General features: G+C 51.0%; 6 protein-coding genes and 1 pseudogene across 7 annotated transcripts, besides 1 other annotated feature; 3 read left to right on the top strand and 4 right to left on the bottom strand.

The window, feature by feature from the left end:
• Window positions 1–311: 311 nt before the first annotated feature.
• Window positions 312–2269, bottom strand: NCS57_01255700 (annotated as a pseudogene). The gene is made up of 5 exons: window positions 2017–2269; window positions 1347–1957; window positions 987–1286; window positions 526–900; window positions 312–476 (listed from the first exon to the last, which is right to left on the bottom strand).
• Window positions 312–2269: a sequence feature.
• Window positions 2270–3012: 743 nt separating this feature from the next.
• On the bottom strand, window positions 3013–4731 carry NCS57_01255600 (uncharacterized protein; the record flags this gene model as incomplete). Its single annotated transcript, XM_053062228.1, has 1 exon — window positions 3013–4731. One exon carries the CDS (start codon window positions 4729–4731, stop codon window positions 3013–3015), a length of 1719 nt encoding a protein of 572 aa, XP_052908756.1.
• Window positions 4732–5153: 422 nt separating this feature from the next.
• Window positions 5154–6479, top strand: NCS57_01255500 (uncharacterized protein; the record flags this gene model as incomplete). The annotated part of the gene is made up of 1 exon (XM_053062227.1): window positions 5154–6479. One exon carries the CDS (start codon window positions 5154–5156, stop codon window positions 6477–6479), a length of 1326 nt encoding a protein of 441 aa, XP_052908755.1.
• A 375-nt stretch (window positions 6480–6854) lies between these two features.
• NCS57_01255400 (uncharacterized protein) lies at window positions 6855–10960 on the bottom strand (the record flags this gene model as incomplete). Its single annotated transcript, XM_053062226.1, has 2 exons — window positions 6855–10551; window positions 10611–10960. The coding sequence occupies 2 exons, from the start codon at window positions 10958–10960 to the stop codon at window positions 6855–6857; spliced, it is 4047 nt and encodes a 1348-aa protein (XP_052908754.1).
• A 347-nt stretch (window positions 10961–11307) lies between these two features.
• On the top strand, window positions 11308–13116 carry NCS57_01255300 (Protein kinase domain-containing protein; the record flags this gene model as incomplete). Its single annotated transcript, XM_053062225.1, has 1 exon — window positions 11308–13116. The coding sequence occupies exon 1, from the start codon at window positions 11314–11316 to the stop codon at window positions 13114–13116; it is 1803 nt and encodes a 600-aa protein (XP_052908753.1). The 5' UTR covers window positions 11308–11313.
• Window positions 13117–14040: 924 nt separating this feature from the next.
• NCS57_01255200 (uncharacterized protein) lies at window positions 14041–14448 on the top strand (the record flags this gene model as incomplete). Its single annotated transcript, XM_053062224.1, has 1 exon — window positions 14041–14448. The coding sequence occupies one exon, from the start codon at window positions 14041–14043 to the stop codon at window positions 14446–14448; it is 408 nt and encodes a 135-aa protein (XP_052908752.1).
• A 47-nt stretch (window positions 14449–14495) lies between these two features.
• Window positions 14496–17064, bottom strand: NCS57_01255100 (Zn(2)-C6 fungal-type domain-containing protein; the record flags this gene model as incomplete). The annotated part of the gene is made up of 4 exons (XM_053062223.1): window positions 16864–17064; window positions 15185–16815; window positions 14691–15133; window positions 14496–14641 (listed from the first exon to the last, which is right to left on the bottom strand). Exons 1-4 carry the CDS (start codon window positions 16969–16971, stop codon window positions 14496–14498), a joined length of 2328 nt encoding a protein of 775 aa, XP_052908751.1. The 5' UTR covers window positions 16972–17064.
• Window positions 17065–17778: the final 714 nt, after the last annotated feature.

Raw genomic sequence — 17778 nt, 5'->3', positions numbered from 1 at the left:
GCTGAATGTGAATAACAACAAAAACGCAGCAACTATCGGTTGCTAGGATTATCTGCAAGAGCGTCATGCAACAGGTGCCAGGCGGCGGTTCCAACATCTACCATGCGTAAGTTGGAGCTATTGATGTGGGAGGGTTTACCCGGACAATATTATTCCTTCAGCTCTATTGAATAGTTCAACTGCGATGCCCTCAAATCGTCTCCAAGCTATAACAAAGGCCGTTTCTACTCGTGGAACTCAGGAGTATCAAAGGTTACAGTCGGCGTTCCCCGCAAAGCGACACAAAAAAGCATCAACAATGTGACCAAGCCTTAACATCGAAACATCTGTGAGTCCTCCTTTCGGATCGCCATTCCCTTGATAGCAAGCACCGCCACTTCCCACGCCATCAGGATTCCAACGAGGCCCATTGTAACTGTGTATAAAAACATGGCGTCGAGGTCATAATGAATCATTCCCCTGACAGTATCGCTGCTCTACACCCTGAGTTAGTCAAAACTCTCGCAACAAGGTGGATAGTCTCACGCTAGCCATGAATACAATGCCACCCGCAATCAGACCAAATGATGTCAAAAGCTCAGTCGGTGGGCGCGAGGGCAGGATCGATGATGGGGGTCGGATATACATGATAATATAAGTCAAACACCTGGCAACTGAGGCGCCAAGCAGTAGCTGGCCCCATTGCTTGTGAACCATAGTTGACGTCATTGTGGTTTGGTGATGAGAGCTCATCATGGTGCCTAGTAGTGCGATGACCAACGCCGGAATGGGGTTGAGGGAGAATCCGTAAGTTGGTGGAGTGCGGATCGGTTTTCTCATTTCGCCGGAAAACGCCTTGTGTGAGTGTAGCGTCGTATTGAGTAGATCTCGGATTCTGGTGGATTCAACAAGCATACCGCACTGGTATAACATCAGTCATGACCCAGCATATCATGATTAGAAAAGCGTGTGTTCAGCTTTTATCAATTTTGATGACCGACACTTACCAAGCCTCCACCCAGGAAGAGCACAGTGATTGCTAGATGCTCCAAGTCGCGAGCCCCCCATTTGCCGTCTGAATTGCCCAGGTGTTCAAGAAAAATGTTAGTTGATCCGTAGATGAAAATGAGAAAGCTCTCGACGAATTCAGCCGAAGGCTGGTGTTTTCGGCTTCTGGGTCGCAGGTTCCAAGCCCAACCCAGGTCAGCAAAGCTGCCCGCCCAGCGTCCAAGGTTGAACAACCCAAGCCAGAAGAAGACGCCGCCTTTGATCCAGTGTGCCAGCCCGTTAAAGACGGCGTCACCTTCCTGCAGGAAACTAGATTAGTACACAGCTTGAGATTTTTGTTTTGCCCGGACAATTCTTACAAAGAATCTACCATATGTCGCAATCCCGGAAGTGAAGGCAATGAAACCAAAAGGTAGGATGATTCGATCAGTAACCTTGTAGCCGTACCTCATCCAAGTTGAGAGCGATGTGACTTGAGAAATGACACGGGTAGTGGAGTTGATCACAGCTGACAAGAGTCTTTGGCGGCGAGGTGGCTGTGAAGCTCGGGAATACTTGAAAGTGTCCTCGTCGTAATCCTCGGCATGAGTCGTGCTGGAACCACCATCTAGTGAGTCGATAGAGTCTCTACAATGGTCGCCATTGGATAAATTGTCGTCATTCGATACATCGTTGTAGTTATAATCGGTCGTGATTGTCGCGAGAGGCACAAAACTCTGCTCTTCTGCCCTCCCATGGGCCCCGGAGATGGAAGTGGCGGATTTCCTGCGTGCCAGGAAGCCCACAATAACATGGGCAACCATGACTGCCGTGATGATCCAGCCAATCTTGTGATGAGAATTATTCGGGTACAAGTCGGGAGTGCGGGTATTGTAAAATAGTGCCAGGAGAAGGCCGAACCCGTTGAACGCCATGAAGACGAGCTGAGCTGCCAACGTATACCGTGAGGAAGCCAGAGAGAGGAACACAGCTGAGCATTTGTGAATTGTCAGTCAGTGATACCTCTTGTGTAGATAAGCATATACGTACCGACTGGCAGGATTACAATCCAGGCAATCGTCATGACTGCAATGTGCGAGTATATCAGACCAGAATTGTCCGAGAGAGAAAAGTACGTCAGGGGACCGTTGTCGAGTTCGTCCTTGATTCCTTGCATTGTCTCGCTCCCATCCTGTCCTCCATGATCATGCCCGTGCCCATGACCGTCGGCGAGAGCCCGTGAGACGTGGGTCAGGAAAATTACCGGGCTTGAGCCCAGAGCCAAAAACCGAGACTTCATTGACACTTATAAGGTCGTTGATTGACTTTAGAGGTCCGCGATTAATTAATTGCAATGAAAGGAGAGCGTTCGAACTTGGAGCCAGACTGGAAAGCAGAAATCTCGCTTAAATTCGAGGGTTGACCATGTAGACTCAGTTGTGGTGGTGATGACTGAAGTTGGCGAGATGGGCTTGAGATGATGAATAGCATTTCTCACTTATCCTAGTCTTTTCATCTCTACTTATACTACCATGTCTCTCTTGAAAGCCAGGCGCGATGAGAACGGCATTGAGGATGACAAAGTCCGTGAAGATCACCGTAAGATGACACCAATAAACTAATACTCGATCAAGTCCATGTTTTTGCGACGCGCACCCATGATTGGCTACATCTGGAACGCAACGTACGCAGCATGGCACAGTCAGACGCGAGGTTAATTCAACAACCCTCTTCATCGCAACAAAATTTGCCCTTTTCGTGCTTGTAGTCATTTCTCGTCATGGTCGACCGCAGGAACTCCTGAAGCTGCGTTGCCTGCGGACGGCGACGCGTAAAATGTGACGAAGCGAAGCTACATGCCGCGCATGTCAGCGCCTCCGCCTTTACTGTAGAGACTGCAGGGTGAGTACTCTGAATGTATCATAACAAAACACCTTTCTTGTATTGTGGTTCTCTTGTCTAGACACGCTATGATAATAATCAGATATGTACCTATGTATACCATCCAAAGAGCCCACCTGTAGCGTAATTTACAGGTCCTAAGCTTTACGGCCCACTCATAAGAATCGCACCCTTTCTAATCTCCCTGGCTAGATATTCCGCCTTGACATCTGCAGACCCTCCCGTCGATCCTGATACCTCCATATCATTGCCCGGCTCGGTCGGAAGATGCAGCAGCGTGGCGACACGCAGGAACTGGTCGCGGATCCACTCCCGCTGTCCAGGTCTGAGAAGGCTCGCGATCACCTCGCCGTCATCTTCCGAGAAGAGAGTCAAGCAGCGGCTCAGCGGGTGCATGGCACGCCACGGCCCCTGCGCGATGACATGGCGTCTATGGTCGTCGCTCGATATTACCCCATTGAGACTACCCTGGCTGGGGAGCAGAATTGTCGGGTCAGTGAAGTCCACGAGGCTGGACCGGGCGGTTCGGTTGCCAAGGTGGAAGGGTATGCTGTAGCACACGCTGTCAACCACTTCTTGGAGTGTTTTCTGGCAGTTAACGAAGTCTGTAGGGTCGTCGAGGAACTGCCCGTATGCGGAACGAAAGTAGCTCAGATCTGAGAATGCACCAAGGGAGCCGAGCGTGATCTTGGCCAGCACGAGGCGTTGGAAGCGCCATAGGTTCCAAATGCTGGCAATTTGGCATGAAGGATACACCTCACAGATACACTGGTAGGTGGGTATAGACGAATCAATATCCCGACCACTGATTAGCCTTAGCGGTCTCCAGTGATCTGGTACGTTTTCCGCCCACGCCAGCAGCTCTGCGTCAACTCTCCTTGCCTCGGCCCTCCACTCTTTCAGGCACCCCAACGACGTCGTGGAGCCACCTTGCGTCACAAATTGCGTGTAACTGGCCTGCAGCTCGGCCACTGACGCGCCTATGGCATCTAGTGCGGAGCTGGGGTTGTCTGGCACAGCCATCGTATCCTTGGTCCCAATCCACGAGTATGCGATGCTCTTTAGTGGCTTCTTTTGACGCATCGCGGTTGAAACCTCGGTGTGTAACATAAACTTTCGTAGGTAGGCGCGCACCGTCCCGTCCATGGCGTCTGTATCCACAAACGAGAGCAAAGACGCTGCGCCGTTGTGGTGCATGCTTGAGGCCCTGCGAAGATCATATACCGCAGAAGCATTCTCATATGTCTGCAGCACAAGTATGGCTAGCACCGTTGCTGGCTTGGCACGTTCTGTGGGATCCTGTATTGCGGCCCGAAGGCGTGTGATTGCCCGGGAATAAGACCTCTGTGGTAATCGGAAACTGTTGGTGTCTCCCCGCCACATGGACAAGATCTCTGAAGCCAACGCCGAGACAGCGAGCGAGAGGGCCGATTCTTGCTGCTGCGAGAAGTACGCCGGAATGAGCATTTCGAAGAAGCCTCGAGTGGATCCCATATCGCGGCCTATTCTAGCGTAATGACCGAGAAAGAAGGGCACGGCGGTGTCAGGCTCCGAGAGCCGCCGTGAAGTCAAGGTCCTCATAACCTCCAGGTCCTGAACATCAGACTCGGACGACTGACTCGGGCTAGTCGCAGCCTTTACGACATCCGGACCATGGGGGTCGACACCCTGGTTGGTATTGGTGCAGAACTTGTAGTTCTGGTTTCTGAACTTTAGTCTGACATTCTTGGGCTTGGGCCGGTCGTAGCCTCCGCAGCGAAGCTTGAGGCGCTGGCAAGATCGGCACTCAGGCTTCGCCTCGTCGCATTTGACGCGGCGTTCCTTGCACGTCACACAACCTCCGGAGCGGCCTCGGTTGACCATTGTGACAGGGCAGCGATGATGCCAAAAAGAGGGATCTTGGTGTGAGAGACAAGTGAAGTTACAGTAATAAATAAGCTTGCTGTGGGGTGGCATCGTCATAGGCTATCGTAATGCAGCACAGCCGGGTTACATCCGGCAGTGGGCTTAGTCGGTTATGAGCACAACCAATGAGAAGACGCCGTCGCAAAAAGGCACACTTGATGCGGTTTAGCCTGGCAAGGGGGCAATTACGTAGAACGCCCCCGATCTGGCTGGCCACCATCATCACCGTGTACGTCTAAGTGACTCTAAGAGAAAGAAACAAGTATAAGAAGAGATGGAAGGAAGACGAAAAACAAGACAGATCACTTAGAAATAACAGACAACTCATTCATAAGCAAGAAAGCCATCGAAATTTCCCTCAAGGCTCTTTTCTCTCTACCATGAAGCTTCATTCCTCCACTTACGCCGGCCCACTTCTGGCCGCTCTGCTGAATGCCCGTGTAGCTTCAGCGGTGTATGACACCACGAACAGTCCCATCTTACTGTTGAGCAATGACTCAACATTCAACTTCGACTTGTTGACCCCTCTCGGCGAGGCCATCACCGGAGGAGCCGACGTCGGGCCTATTCTTGGCGCAGCCAAAGATATCGAAGCTGGAAACATGGCATCCTTCATCGACGTCTTCTATAAGCTGGCCAACGACACCAAGGCTCAGGCCGAAGACCCTGAGAACGCCTACGATCCTCTTAATGTCAGGGAGACGTGGTTCTCTGCCGCAGGGTACTTCCGCAGGGCTGATGTCTACACCCACGGCAACTGGAGCAACCCGCTCATCAATACCATTTGGGACGAGCAGATTAAGGCGTTCGACAACGGGATAGCTGCTCTGCCTATTCCTGGCAAGCGCATTCGCATTCCGGCTACTAAGGGCAACTTCACCATCGATGCCATCTGGTACTCTGCTTCCGAGAGCGAGCACGAGAAGCTGCCGACCTTGATCATCGGGAATGGCTTCGATGCTGCGCAGGAGGACTCCTACCATAACTTTGTCGCGCCCGCCCTAGCCCGAGGATGGAACTGTATCACTTACGAAGGCCCGGGACAGCCAACTGTGCGTCGTAACCAGAACATTGGTTTTATCCCCGACTGGGAGAAGGTCGCCACCCCCGTCGTGGACTATGTCCTCTCAGAGAAGAAGAACGTCGTGGACGAGAACCGCCTTGTCCTCATCGGCAACTCCTTCGGCGGCTACCTGGCAGCCCGTGCCGCAGCTTTCGAGCCCCGCCTGTCCGCGGTTGTCCTCATTGACGGCGTCTGGGACAACTACGCTGCATACACAAGGGAGCTGTCATCTGAAATGCTCGAAATCTACGAGGCGGGCAACCACACACAATTTGACGACGTCGTCCTCTCAGCTCTGGAGGCCGGAAAGCTCCCCACCGGCGCCACCTGGGGTCTCGAGCATGGCATGTGGGCGTTCCACACGCACTCTCCTTCTGATTTCTTCACCCAAGTCAAGAAGTACAACGTCGTGTCTTTCATTGACAAGATCAAGATGCCCGTGTTTGTCGGAGACGCCGAGTTAGAGAGCCTCTACGTCGGACAGCCGAAGCAGGTGGCGGATGCCCTGGGCGATTTGGCTACTCTGCATACTTTCAAGGGGGTTGCTGGCTTTCATTGTCAGACTGGTGCTGGGCAGGAGCTTTCGAGGACGATCCATGCGTGGTTGAACAAGGTTTTCGACAAGGAGGGCCGTGGTCAGTGAGATTAGTGCTCGGATAAAAGTATTCCACTTCTTAGAGCCAGATAGAATACTTCGCCGTACTGTCACATAGTATCCCCAAGGTCACTCTGACAAGGGCAACTATGTGATCTAGGTATGGCATTAGACTTGGATGAGATATACAGTGAAGTATCCCCACTTTGTCCCTATCAAGGAAAGTATAAGCAAACCAACTTTAGTCATTCATTTAGTTAGAAAGAAAGAGATTCTTTAACTCTAACTGCATCCACGAACTTGATACACTGAGATGTGATATGTTAACGAGATGCAATAAAAGCTTTACGAGATTTACCTACGGCTTGACGACTGAAAAGTTCCTTGTACTTTGCATCGGAAAGGCATTCTCAGCCAGACCATCTACTCCTCAGGTGTGTCCCACCAATTCCTACTCTTGTCCTTGGTCAGTTGAGCAAGACTAACAGGCATTTCATCAGAATTGCTCTCATGTTGGTCAGATTCTGACCCTCCAGCTGCATCACCCAATGAAAGATTAGACATGTCCTTCTGCAACTGTGGCTTGTGCTCCATTTGAAACTTCTTTGTCAGTATGAGGGCGTGCAGCTGTTGCCAGCTCTGTGGTAATGAAGTGGGGTCCAACTGAGTATCAACAGAGGTGCCCTCATGCTGTAGACTTGATGCCGTGTTGAAGAGCGTGTATCCAAGCCTTTCTATGTTCTTGAGCTCGTCATATATGTCCTGGTTCATCGTGGACTGTGCGAGAAAAACCTGGACGCTCTGTGCAAATCTTGCAAAGACCAATGCGATGGGCAACGCGCCGTCTGACATGCCAAGGCTTGATGGTAGCGATGGCAGCTTGACCATTTTGTTGAGGTCGCTCTGGTAGTCTGATTCTAAAAGTGCAGATACGACATCGACGTTAACAGCCATGATTGCTGCCGTAAGGGGAGTTCCGTGCTCTTGATGAACAGCACGCTCTTTCAAGCTTTCAGGCGCGGGGAATAGCTCAAGTATTCGGTGAATGATTCGTGAGGATATTTGCTGTCGAGAATTCATCTGGCCTGGATCGTGTAGAGCAAGCATATGCACGACACTGAGCTCTTTCGTCAAGTCCACGAGCGGTTCCAAGGTTATAACACCCTCTTCGTGCTTCTTTGCCAAATACTCAATCGCCAGTAATGAGGAGTAAGTGTGAGACTGCAAAAGGATCCCCAGAACAGACATGAAGCCTCCTGTCGGTTCCCACTGGTAAAAGTGGTTCACGCTCTCACTAGCACCGTTGGCTAAGAGGAGGTCAGCGAGGGGGAAGTAACCGTTCTTGATAGCTGATGCGAGGGGCGAAGGTCTTTCTCCACCTGTTGCTTCAACTGGGACTAGATTCTCAATCAAGAACCTTGCGATGAGCAAATCGTCTGGAGACGTTCGTGGCTTTGCAGCAAAAGTTTGAAGAAGCGACTCTTCCTTGTCGTCAAAAGATAGCTTGGCGTCGTGGGAGACGAGCAACTCGAACATGCCTTTGTTGTTCGATCGGACAGCTGTAGCCAATGGGCGATGCCCTGGTAAACCGTTGATATCATGGCCCAGGTCAAGGAGGGCTTGAACGATATCAAGGTTGCCCAGCTCAACTTCCCTGCATAAACATCTTGCACTCTTCAGCATCCAAGCTGATTGGCTCTGTGAATCTGAATCCTGGCTTTTACGTCGGTTGTGAAGAATCCTGAGAGTACAGGAAAGCCATTCTTTGTAGCGTGCTCCACAACGCACAAGTCTGCTATGAAGTGTCAAAGGGTCTGCTGCCCCCTTGTCGGAGATGTCGCGTGCCATGTCGAGCAGATCCAACTCGTCAAGTACCTTGACCTGGCCACCTCTGCTGTCTTGATAGTTGAGAAGCTCTTGTAGAATTTCAGGAAGGGTCAGTAGGGCGGCAAGCTCAATAGGCGACAAGTTCACAGCCTCTTTTCGAGTGGTCTTCTCCATAGGATCCGCCGAGCCAATTTCGAGCAGAGTCTTGACGGCAGTCAAGCTGTTATTCAGAACAGCCCGACCTAGCGGTGTAAGAGGCAGGTTCAGCCTGTCTTCCCAGTCGGAAAAGATCCGGCGAACGTCTTTTCTCATCGTACCAGTTATCCTCGAAATGTCTGCCCCAGCATCGACAAGACGCTTCGTAGTGAGTCGCATCTCAGCTCTCCCAAATCTGGAGATCCAGTGGAGGGGCGCTTCTTGACTAGAGTCCGAGCCGTTGGGGTCGGCGCCGTTTTCAAGGAGGAACTTGGCAGAGTCGTATTGTCCAGCTCTACAGGCGCAGACTAAGGGAGTTTCGGAGAATGACTGGTTTGGCAAGTTGATGTTGCATCTGTACTTGCTCAGTAGATGTCTGAGAGCGTTGACGTTGCCGACGGCGGCGGCGTAGTGAAGAAGGCCGTGACCACGCTTGTTGACGTATATCTTGTCAAACCTGGATGCCTCTGATTCTTCCCGTGATTTGTCCGTAGACCGAAGACAAGATTCATACTCGGGACCAAGTTCCATCCGGATATCCTCATCCAGAGCTTCAAAGTTGAATAGATCCCATGTACGACTCATCATGCGGGGCGCATAATGTGGCATGCCAGTTCCGCCCGTCAACTCCTTGTTTACCGAGACTGCCTGTCTAATGCGTGACTGGACAGCTGTGGCTTGGTGTGGGTTAGGAAAACGAGGCATCACCAACTCACTGTCCTCAATGCAATGTCGATGGCCGCGGACGATGCTCCAGAACAAGTCATCAACTTGTTCATCTGGAGTCAGCGGACAAGCTACGCCCGCTGCGTTGCAAAGTCTGGTCAACCAGGCCTTGGCCAAATAATCAGTATCCGCGCACTCGAAATCCGCCTTGGATGCTTTGCATAGCCAATGGCAGGCTCTTTCGAGGTTAATCGGCATTCCAAATCCGCTCAGACATGCTTGGAAGAGGTGGTATGAGGCTGTCCATGGTTGAATCTCAGCCGATTCCTCCTCAAACGACGAAGACTCGGCAAGCTGCTCCAGTTCTCTGACCATCGCAACTTGCTGAGACCAGTCCAGAAGATTTTTGAGCTTGAAAGGATCAAATAGAAATCCACCAAGGGCAGGAGCCGGAAGATCTGGTCGACATCCTGGGAGGTTCTGTTGAGCGTCGTAAGTCCGGCCAAACCGACCTAGGGCATAGCCCACACTATCAATGTCGATTGCACGCTGGCCGGGAATGCGGTTCCGCTCCATTTCCTTTCGGCTAGCATTCTCGCGTTCAAGAGCGAAGGTGTAATCTTCGACTTGCTCCCTCGACATGCCTCGTAACCTGGCTTGAGCCTGGACTAGGGATCGTGAGGCTGGGTTAAGAGTGAGTGTTGCATTCATCGCGTCCGTGACCATGTCGACCGCCTCTCCTGGTAAGGACCGTGATTGACCGTATGCTTCTACTGTTCCAAGAGCCATCTGAAGAAAAGACTCGGATCTCTTGAGTTGTTTCAGTGTTGCCCTCTCGTCGCCAGACAAGGGTGTAGAGGCCTGTTTGAAACCGATGGCGACCAACAGGTCCTGGCAGTCGATGAAGGTTCTCCAAATCAGCATTCCGAACGAATACGTGTCGGTGGCTTTAATACCATCAACAGTAAGTGCCTGGCCTGATTCAGGCGCGTCGTATGGAACCGTCGTCATCCGTAAAGAATGACCAGCGTCCCGTCCAATATCCATGATAGCTCCACCGAAATCTGCGAGCTTGGCCGTGTATGGCTGATCAGGGGGATACCCCTCTCTGTTTCTAAACACGAGGACGTTGTTGTGTTTCAAATCACCGTGAACTATGCCACAGGCGTGAAGAATTGAAAGTCCACGGCCGACATCGTAGCAGAGCTTTTGCTTGATCCGAAAGGGAAGCGGTGACTCGCTCTTGAGTTGGAGATCGTCAAGAGTACCAAAGTCAGCATACTCGAGGACAAGAGTCGGAAAAGGCGAGCCGGTTTCTGAAGAATGTGACCATCCAAAGTCGAGCAGGTGCACAACGTTGGGATGGTATCGCAAAGGCTCGTGAAGCAAGGCTCGTACTTCAAGTAGAATGTCTTTCCACCTCGAGGGGTCTCTGAGTATACATATCGCTATTCAGTATACGCTAGAGAAAGAGTGAAACAGATGGCTTACCCGGACTGATCCCTGGCAGTCTTGATAGCGACAATCTCTCTGCCATCATTAGGTTGATTTGTCAACCTCGCCCGGTCAACAGTAAAGAAGCCTCCGCCTCCAGCAGGAAAACGGGCTGTCGTCTGTATCTCATGGCCATCAAAGAATTTGGTGTCATCTCCACGATGCAGCCTCTCCTCCAGGAAGGCAACATGGCAAGCAAATGATACAAAGCCAGCTGTTGTGAGGGTTTCGTCGATGTTTTGCGCTGGAAGAGTTGTTCGCGCTGTCTCGGCCGAAGTATTGCTTATGTTTGACGACTCTGTTGATGACTGGCCAAGTGAGTAGGAATGATAGAACCCTGAATCCATTATTGAGGTCGAGTGGTTGAATCCGAAGTATTGATTGGTGTGACGACTTGTTTGAGGCGTTATCGTCGTTGGCTGACGTTGAGTCAGTAGCTGGTCTGGTGCCGAACCAACTGCCGTATTAAAAACGTCAAACAACAAGACCAACTAACCAGCTATAGATAGTGGAAATAGTTATCTTGACTTCTTGGTTCAAGATAAAGAAGAGAAGAGTCCTAGATCACAACCCTTGCATGAGTTGACCCCGCCCCGGAAATACATTATCACCGACCGAGCATCATCCCTCATCCCAGTTGGCAAAGAAAGGCACAGCCTCAATCTCTCTCTAGGCAGAACAACTTGCCACGTACAACAACATGGTGGACCCCGGGACAGGGATTGCCATCGCTCAGATCGCCTTCTTCGCGGCCTGCAAGGCAGTCGACGCTTTTAGCACCGCCCTCCACTACTTTGACGATGCCGAAGCCCTCACCGTGGCCCTCGAGATTGAGCGTCTGAGGCTTCAGGCCTGGGGCGCCAACTCGGGTTTGGCTGAGGGTACCCTGGCGCCTTACCTTAGCCTTGCGAGCGAGGTCCTTCTTCGAGAGCTTCAGGTCATTTCTCGCATGTTTGAAGACGCGGACAAGGTTCGAGAACGATACGGCGTCAAGATCGAGGGCGAGGAATCCCCCTCCAAAGCCGTGTCGAGCTTTGTGGCCCGTATGCGAAAGTCACTGCGGTCTAGCGGGGTTAAACTCTACGGAGGAACACCCCTAGCAATCGACAGTGCGGAGCCGGAAGATTCGGAAACTGCCAGAAAGAACAGCGGCATCTCTCGCAGCATGTCCAGTCGTGTACGGTGGGCTATCAGAGACAAAGATCAGCTCAAGAAGCTCGTCACTGGCCTTCGTGATGAGATTGATCTCCTGAACAAGCTCTTGACCGAAACGCAAAGGAGAAGATTCGTCAACGACTACGAGCGCATCCATGTCCTTGTTGTCGGTAGCGCGGTAGACAACAAGTCTCTAGCCATGATCAGAGAAGCAGTTGACATCGATCGAGATGGAGATACTCTGGCCAAGATTGATCGAAAGTCTCTCGCAGGCAGCGACGATCGGTCGTTACGAGCAAACGTCTCACAGATTGCCATGAAGTCTCTACGACTGGCACAATATGACATCCCATCAGACTTTGCAACACAAAACCGCTTCTTAGCAGCAAGAAAGGACGATCCCGTCATACTATGTCTGTTTGAACGCAAGTCATTTGAACCAGATTTGGACCACAGCTCAAAGATGATGCTCTGGAGTCGAGTCCAGAGACTCATCTCTCTGTTGGCCCTGCCTCGATCGTCTGGTTTCAAGGTCCCACACGCGGTTGGCTATATTCACGATCCAGAGCACTACTGCTGGTGGCTTGTCTTTCAATTTCCCCAGAAGTCTGGACAAGCTCCAGGGGACTTGTCAAAGCCACTATCTTTGTACAACCTACTACAGCCAGAGTATAAACCTCGACCACCTCTGGAGAAACGCTTCAGACTGGCAAGCGATATCTCGTCAACCTTCCACCAGCTCTACAGCAGTAGCTGGATGCACAAGAGCATCCGAAGCGACAATATTCTGTTCCCATATCAAAATCCAGATGAAGGTTCTAGCCTTGATCAGCTGGCTTTGCCTACTATCTGTGGCTTCGAGTATTCGAGGCTGGAAACAGAGGCCCAGACTATCGACCGTTCCAAAGCCAATAGCAACCCTGCAGTTGCCATGTACCGTCACCCTGATTACCAAGGTGAAGCAGCACAGGGGTACAAGGTCCAGTATGATATATACAGCTTAGGACTTGTCCTGTTGGAAATTGGTATCTGGGCGCCGCTCACAAGTCTGTTTGATTCTAAACGTGGGAAAACATCTAGCAGCCGGCCCTCCTTATCAATAGACGTGAAACACTTCCACAGCCCCGAGGCAAAGATTCTGAGGGAAAGAGTTAGATCGACCGTTGATAAAGACCTACCGTTCCGGATGGGGTCAAGCTACGCGGCCTTGACACGTTGGTGTATTGACTACAGCGAGCCATCCTCGGAGACGATGGATGAGCCGCCGAATCATGCGCTGGAATTTTACAATCGGGTAGTTGAGCCTCTATCTAGTCTTAGTCTTGGATATTCCGAAGCAGGCGATTGATATGTGTCTATGGGTTCGTAAACGGGTTTGATGTAGTTCAAGAAGGCTTGGCAAGGTTTCACGAGGAGGCGCAAGTGTGGTTGTACATACAGAATATTGATCAGTTTACTGTAACTATTGCGTTTGTGGAAGCATTTTTATATCGAATGCATAGTGGATGAAACAGACTATATACGTACCAAGTGTGCCCAATTTTTCTGTCGATATTTATTTTGTTCCAATACACAATCATCATGTTTCGATGACAAGAAAGTAGTAGCCTAGGGGTGGTCCCAACTCTGACAAGACTTCAATTCACTTACCACCGAGCTCCGAGCCTCCGAATCTCTCATCGGATGCCGCCATTCCCTCTCGTTCTTGATTGGACAAGGTTCTCGGCCATCGGCCCCCCCGATGGAGGAGTGGTTAACAGCCTAGGCAGGCCTCAGCTTCTGAGCCACTGTGAGGCCTCGTGGGTTTTTATGGCTAGAAAGGGAAGGGCTTTCATGCGAGCTGCGCGCCGTGTTTCCCCCCCTGGCTAGACCGGATTTTGTACCGCAACCAATGTAAGCCTGCGACGAGCAGGACGGGGCCGTATCGGGTAATATTGTGATGTGTTAGGCCAGATAGAGAAAGTCAGATCGGCTGCGCCGAGAATACAACATATTACGATGGGGCCGTCGGGCCTCTTGGCTTTTCCAGTCAGTTCTCGTCCGTAAGCGCCAAGCCAATGATGTTACAGTCGATGCAGCTTCAAGTTGATGATGAGAAATCCTTTGTGCTGCGTGTAAGCGGCAATACGTCATGGTGAGCAAAGGCTGGTACTACACTGAAAGTTACGCCTCCTCACCCACGAGTATAAAAGAAATTGCGTTTGCAGCTAAACTCTCATGTCACCAGACTTATCCACTTCAAAATCAACTACATTCATCAAAACATCACAAAATGTCGTCCTTTAGATGCATCGTCCCTCCCGGCCCCAGCGCCGAATGGAGCACAGCGTACCACTACTCCCAAGCCGTCGACCTCGGCAACGGCTCCTTCAAGATCTCGGGTCAAGGCGGCTGGAATGAGAACAGCGAGATCGCATCCGAACCCCAGAAGGAGGTCGAGCTCACCATCCAGCACATCGACGACGTGCTTAAAGCTGCAGGCTTGCGTGGCTGGGAAGACGTGTACTACATGCGGTCCTACCACACAGACATCGACACCACCCTACCAATCATTGCAGAGGTGCTCAAGAAGAGGATTCCGGGACATCGGCCTGGGTCTACGGCTATTGGGGTTACTAGGTTGGCGCTTCCGACTATGACGCTTGAGATTGAGGTTGATGCGAAGAAGCACTCGGGTTGAGTGGCAGAAGGTTTTATTACAGGGGAGAATGGCTTTGGCGTTTCATCTCACATGTATGCTCCCAAAAGACTATCGTCAGCAATGCCGAACAGGGTGTTATCCGCCACAATGCCATCTTGTGCGACCCATGGCCCGCTCCAACCATCGCCAGTTTGACCAGTTCCGAATAACGATGCCATGTCGGCTTGGAAGGCTATAACATTATCAGTACAGTTACTCTGGCTGTTTTGTATGATTTTTACCGCTCAAATCTGGACAACTTGTTGTGGCTGTCGCATCCATGTTGATGTTCTTGGTCACTCTCTCGATCCGACTCATAAGAGACTTGAGTAGTCTCAAAGGCCGCTTTAGTCCATAATTGCAACCACGCTGGAATTCCAACAAAGCCTGCCAGAAGAAACGGATGCATTCAATGTACTCATCGCAGTCTTGGTCAGTGTGTTCAAGAATGACAAGCACCGCACAATATGTGGCGTAGGATATGCCATACTGCGCGCGTCTCAAGGTGAATGTCTTTTTGTATGCTTCCACGAGTTTCCAGATGTGTAGTGCAGCTTCAATGCATTTTCTTCGGCTTTCGTCTTGGTCGCTGGATTGGAATGGGCTGAGTTCATGTGCAAAGGTTGTGCGACCGCGGTTTGTGAAGGGCAGTTCTGTGAGTATTACTGAAGCCCAATAGAGTGCACTTCAAATACCATTAGTGATGCATGTTAAAGTCATCGGACGAGATACATACTGAGGCGTTATCTGGTGCGGTGGTGGAGTAGGATCTACTCCTGGTTCGAACTGAAGCCATGAGGGGATGCTCTCCCTGAATTGACGCAGCTGTTCCCTAACCTCTTGCCTCTTCTGTATCAGGCTTGCCGTGACAGATTCAACAGGTTGTTTTGATAGGCCAGTGTTGTCAGTTGTGTAGAAAGCATCTATAATGCGAGATATAATACGGCAGAGCTGAAGCAAACATCGGAATGTGCTTATCCCATAACATGGTCGTCCTCGATAAGCTGGGGCGCTACTGTCAAAAGGCCGTGCCTCTGGATCCACGTATGGTCTCCATTCTTCCATCTCTTCGTAAGTATCCAGGAATTCTTCAGAGACACTACCTGCTGTCTCATGTATCGCGGGAGGACGACCCAGGAACAGAGACTGCAGTTTGTCTCCAACATAAGCGGCCCAGTAGATCCTCTTTCTCATCTCAACATCAATGGGAGTGAGTTTAAAGCCCTGTCCAGCCTGTGACGTTGGCTCAATATCCAAATGGCATCCAAGGTCTGTCATCATCCTGTAGGCGATGCCACAGAATACCCAGCCAGCACTCTGCTTGCCACGCGGGACCAAACATGCACCGCAGGTCAGGAGAGCCACGACAGTTGGTATAGTAGGTTTGTCGATGTGGTCGACTAGGAGAGACTTGAATCGCTCGTAAAAGGCCATGCCCATAGTCTGCGGGTCTTGGGGGTCTTGGCGTAACAGAGAGGTCCGATCGCTATACAAACTACTTTGGAAGTAGATAGCGTTCAGGAGTAGTTTATTGACGCATGGTCCATTATGGATGAGACTATCCATAATGGCTGGCCGATAGGTGAGGAGATATGACAGATGCTGGCGGTTCCAGTGCAAGTCCAATAGGTGCAGAGCCGTGTCCATGGGTACCCCGTCAAAGTCGATCTTGGATGTGATACTCGGGGATGAGTATAGGGCCACCTCTTCCTGTCTTCTAAGGGCAGCGTATGAAACGAGTCGATCTCTGACGGCATCTTTTGATGTCGCGCGCTCCTGGCTCCCTTCCCTCTGCCTGTCGGCCAAGAGCGTTCTTGACGACTGATCGTGCAGCAAGCTGGTGGCACCATACAACTGGAAGCCATCTCCATCGTTTTCTTCGCTCCCTTGCGTGGGTTCGGGTGATAGCAACGGGTTCTCAGCGATCGATTCAGCGCCTCTGTCCAGAGATGCCAGCACTGCGGCGGCTGCCGACGACGTGAGTACCGGAGACTGGCTGGGTGGTCCTCGATTTGAACTCGGTGGCGTGTCTTCAGACAAGAGAGAGCGTACGCTGGTTGGTGGATGACTCGAGGTAGCAGGTGTAAAAGCGCTTGATGAACCAACATTGTCTATCGGGTATTGTGGAATGGGAAGGGACTGTCCTTGGGATGAGTTCGCACGGCTGAGAGAAGGAAGGTCATGAGATGGGGTCTGGAGATCCTTCTGCCGCATCTGCTCTTTGAGCTCCTCGACCTGTCGCTGAAGAGCCCTGACGTCTTCCTTTCTGATGCGAATAGCCGTGCGCCTAGCATCTTGTAGATAGACACACTCATCCCCTTTTCTGCAACATGCACCGCATTTTGGACGTTGACCATCGCATTTGACCTGGAGACTCTGTTAGTTGATGACGTAGGACAAGTCTGGCAACCCAACCTTCTTCTGGCGGCATATCCTACAAGTGCGACAGCTGTCGTCTTTTGGAGATGCTCTTCGTTGATTTGGTCTCTTTTGAGACTCCGGTGATGCGAATGCCGACTCCATGGTAATAATTGTCCATCTCAAAAGGAGCTGGAGGTCGCGGGGACACGGGGCTTTCAAACGTGGTGGGACTCGGGTTCCTTGCCCGAGGGAACCCGAGATGGCTTCGGGAGCTTGGACTAGGAGGGGCACAGTTCGGCTTCTATATCATCCCTTGTCAAGGACTAGGAGCTCGGGATATCCTTCCTTAACAAGTCTATTAGCCAAGTCTTGTCCTTTTGCGGCTTGTAATTCTTCATTTTACTACTCCCTATTACATCGTACCATCGTCGACTGACCCACTCGTTAGGTACTGTTGTTTATTTGAATCGAGATGCTGCGAATTTGGACCCCAAGTCCACCGTTTGAACCATGTTTGTTATCACAAGTCTCTGTAACTATCAGACCATTGGGGTTTTTCATACGTCATCTCCTCCTCATAGACATATGCTACGGGCGGTGAAGGACTCAGCATTGTCTTGCTTGGCGTTGCAATTCGCCTCCACACTTCGGACATGATATTTCCGACCCGCCATTGTAGTCCCGACACTCGGAAATACCTTCACCGTTGATAAGAATCACAATAATCGGTCAATAGGCAACGCCTTTTACTTATATGCGAAAAATAAAGCCATGATATCCCTTTTCCCGCTTTTGGGGTTCTTATTTCTAATTGGCATCTGCAACATCTTTTCGTCAGCCTTCAATGAACCAGCATATCACCAAAGATGTTTGGCGGAATTACTTGGCCGAACTCGCTAGTCTATTCCCGAGAAACGAATTTTATGCGGAACGCACCTCGGGTACCGATATGCAGCTACTACGCCCTTT

The sequence above is a fragment of the Fusarium keratoplasticum genome, chromosome 10, assembly GCF_025433545.1.
Source record: "Fusarium keratoplasticum isolate Fu6.1 chromosome 10, whole genome shotgun sequence".
NCBI classification, from domain to species: domain Eukaryota; kingdom Fungi; phylum Ascomycota; class Sordariomycetes; order Hypocreales; family Nectriaceae; genus Fusarium; species Fusarium keratoplasticum.
Note: the sequence above shows the minus strand (reverse complement) of the source record. Positions and strands in the feature narration are given on the sequence as shown.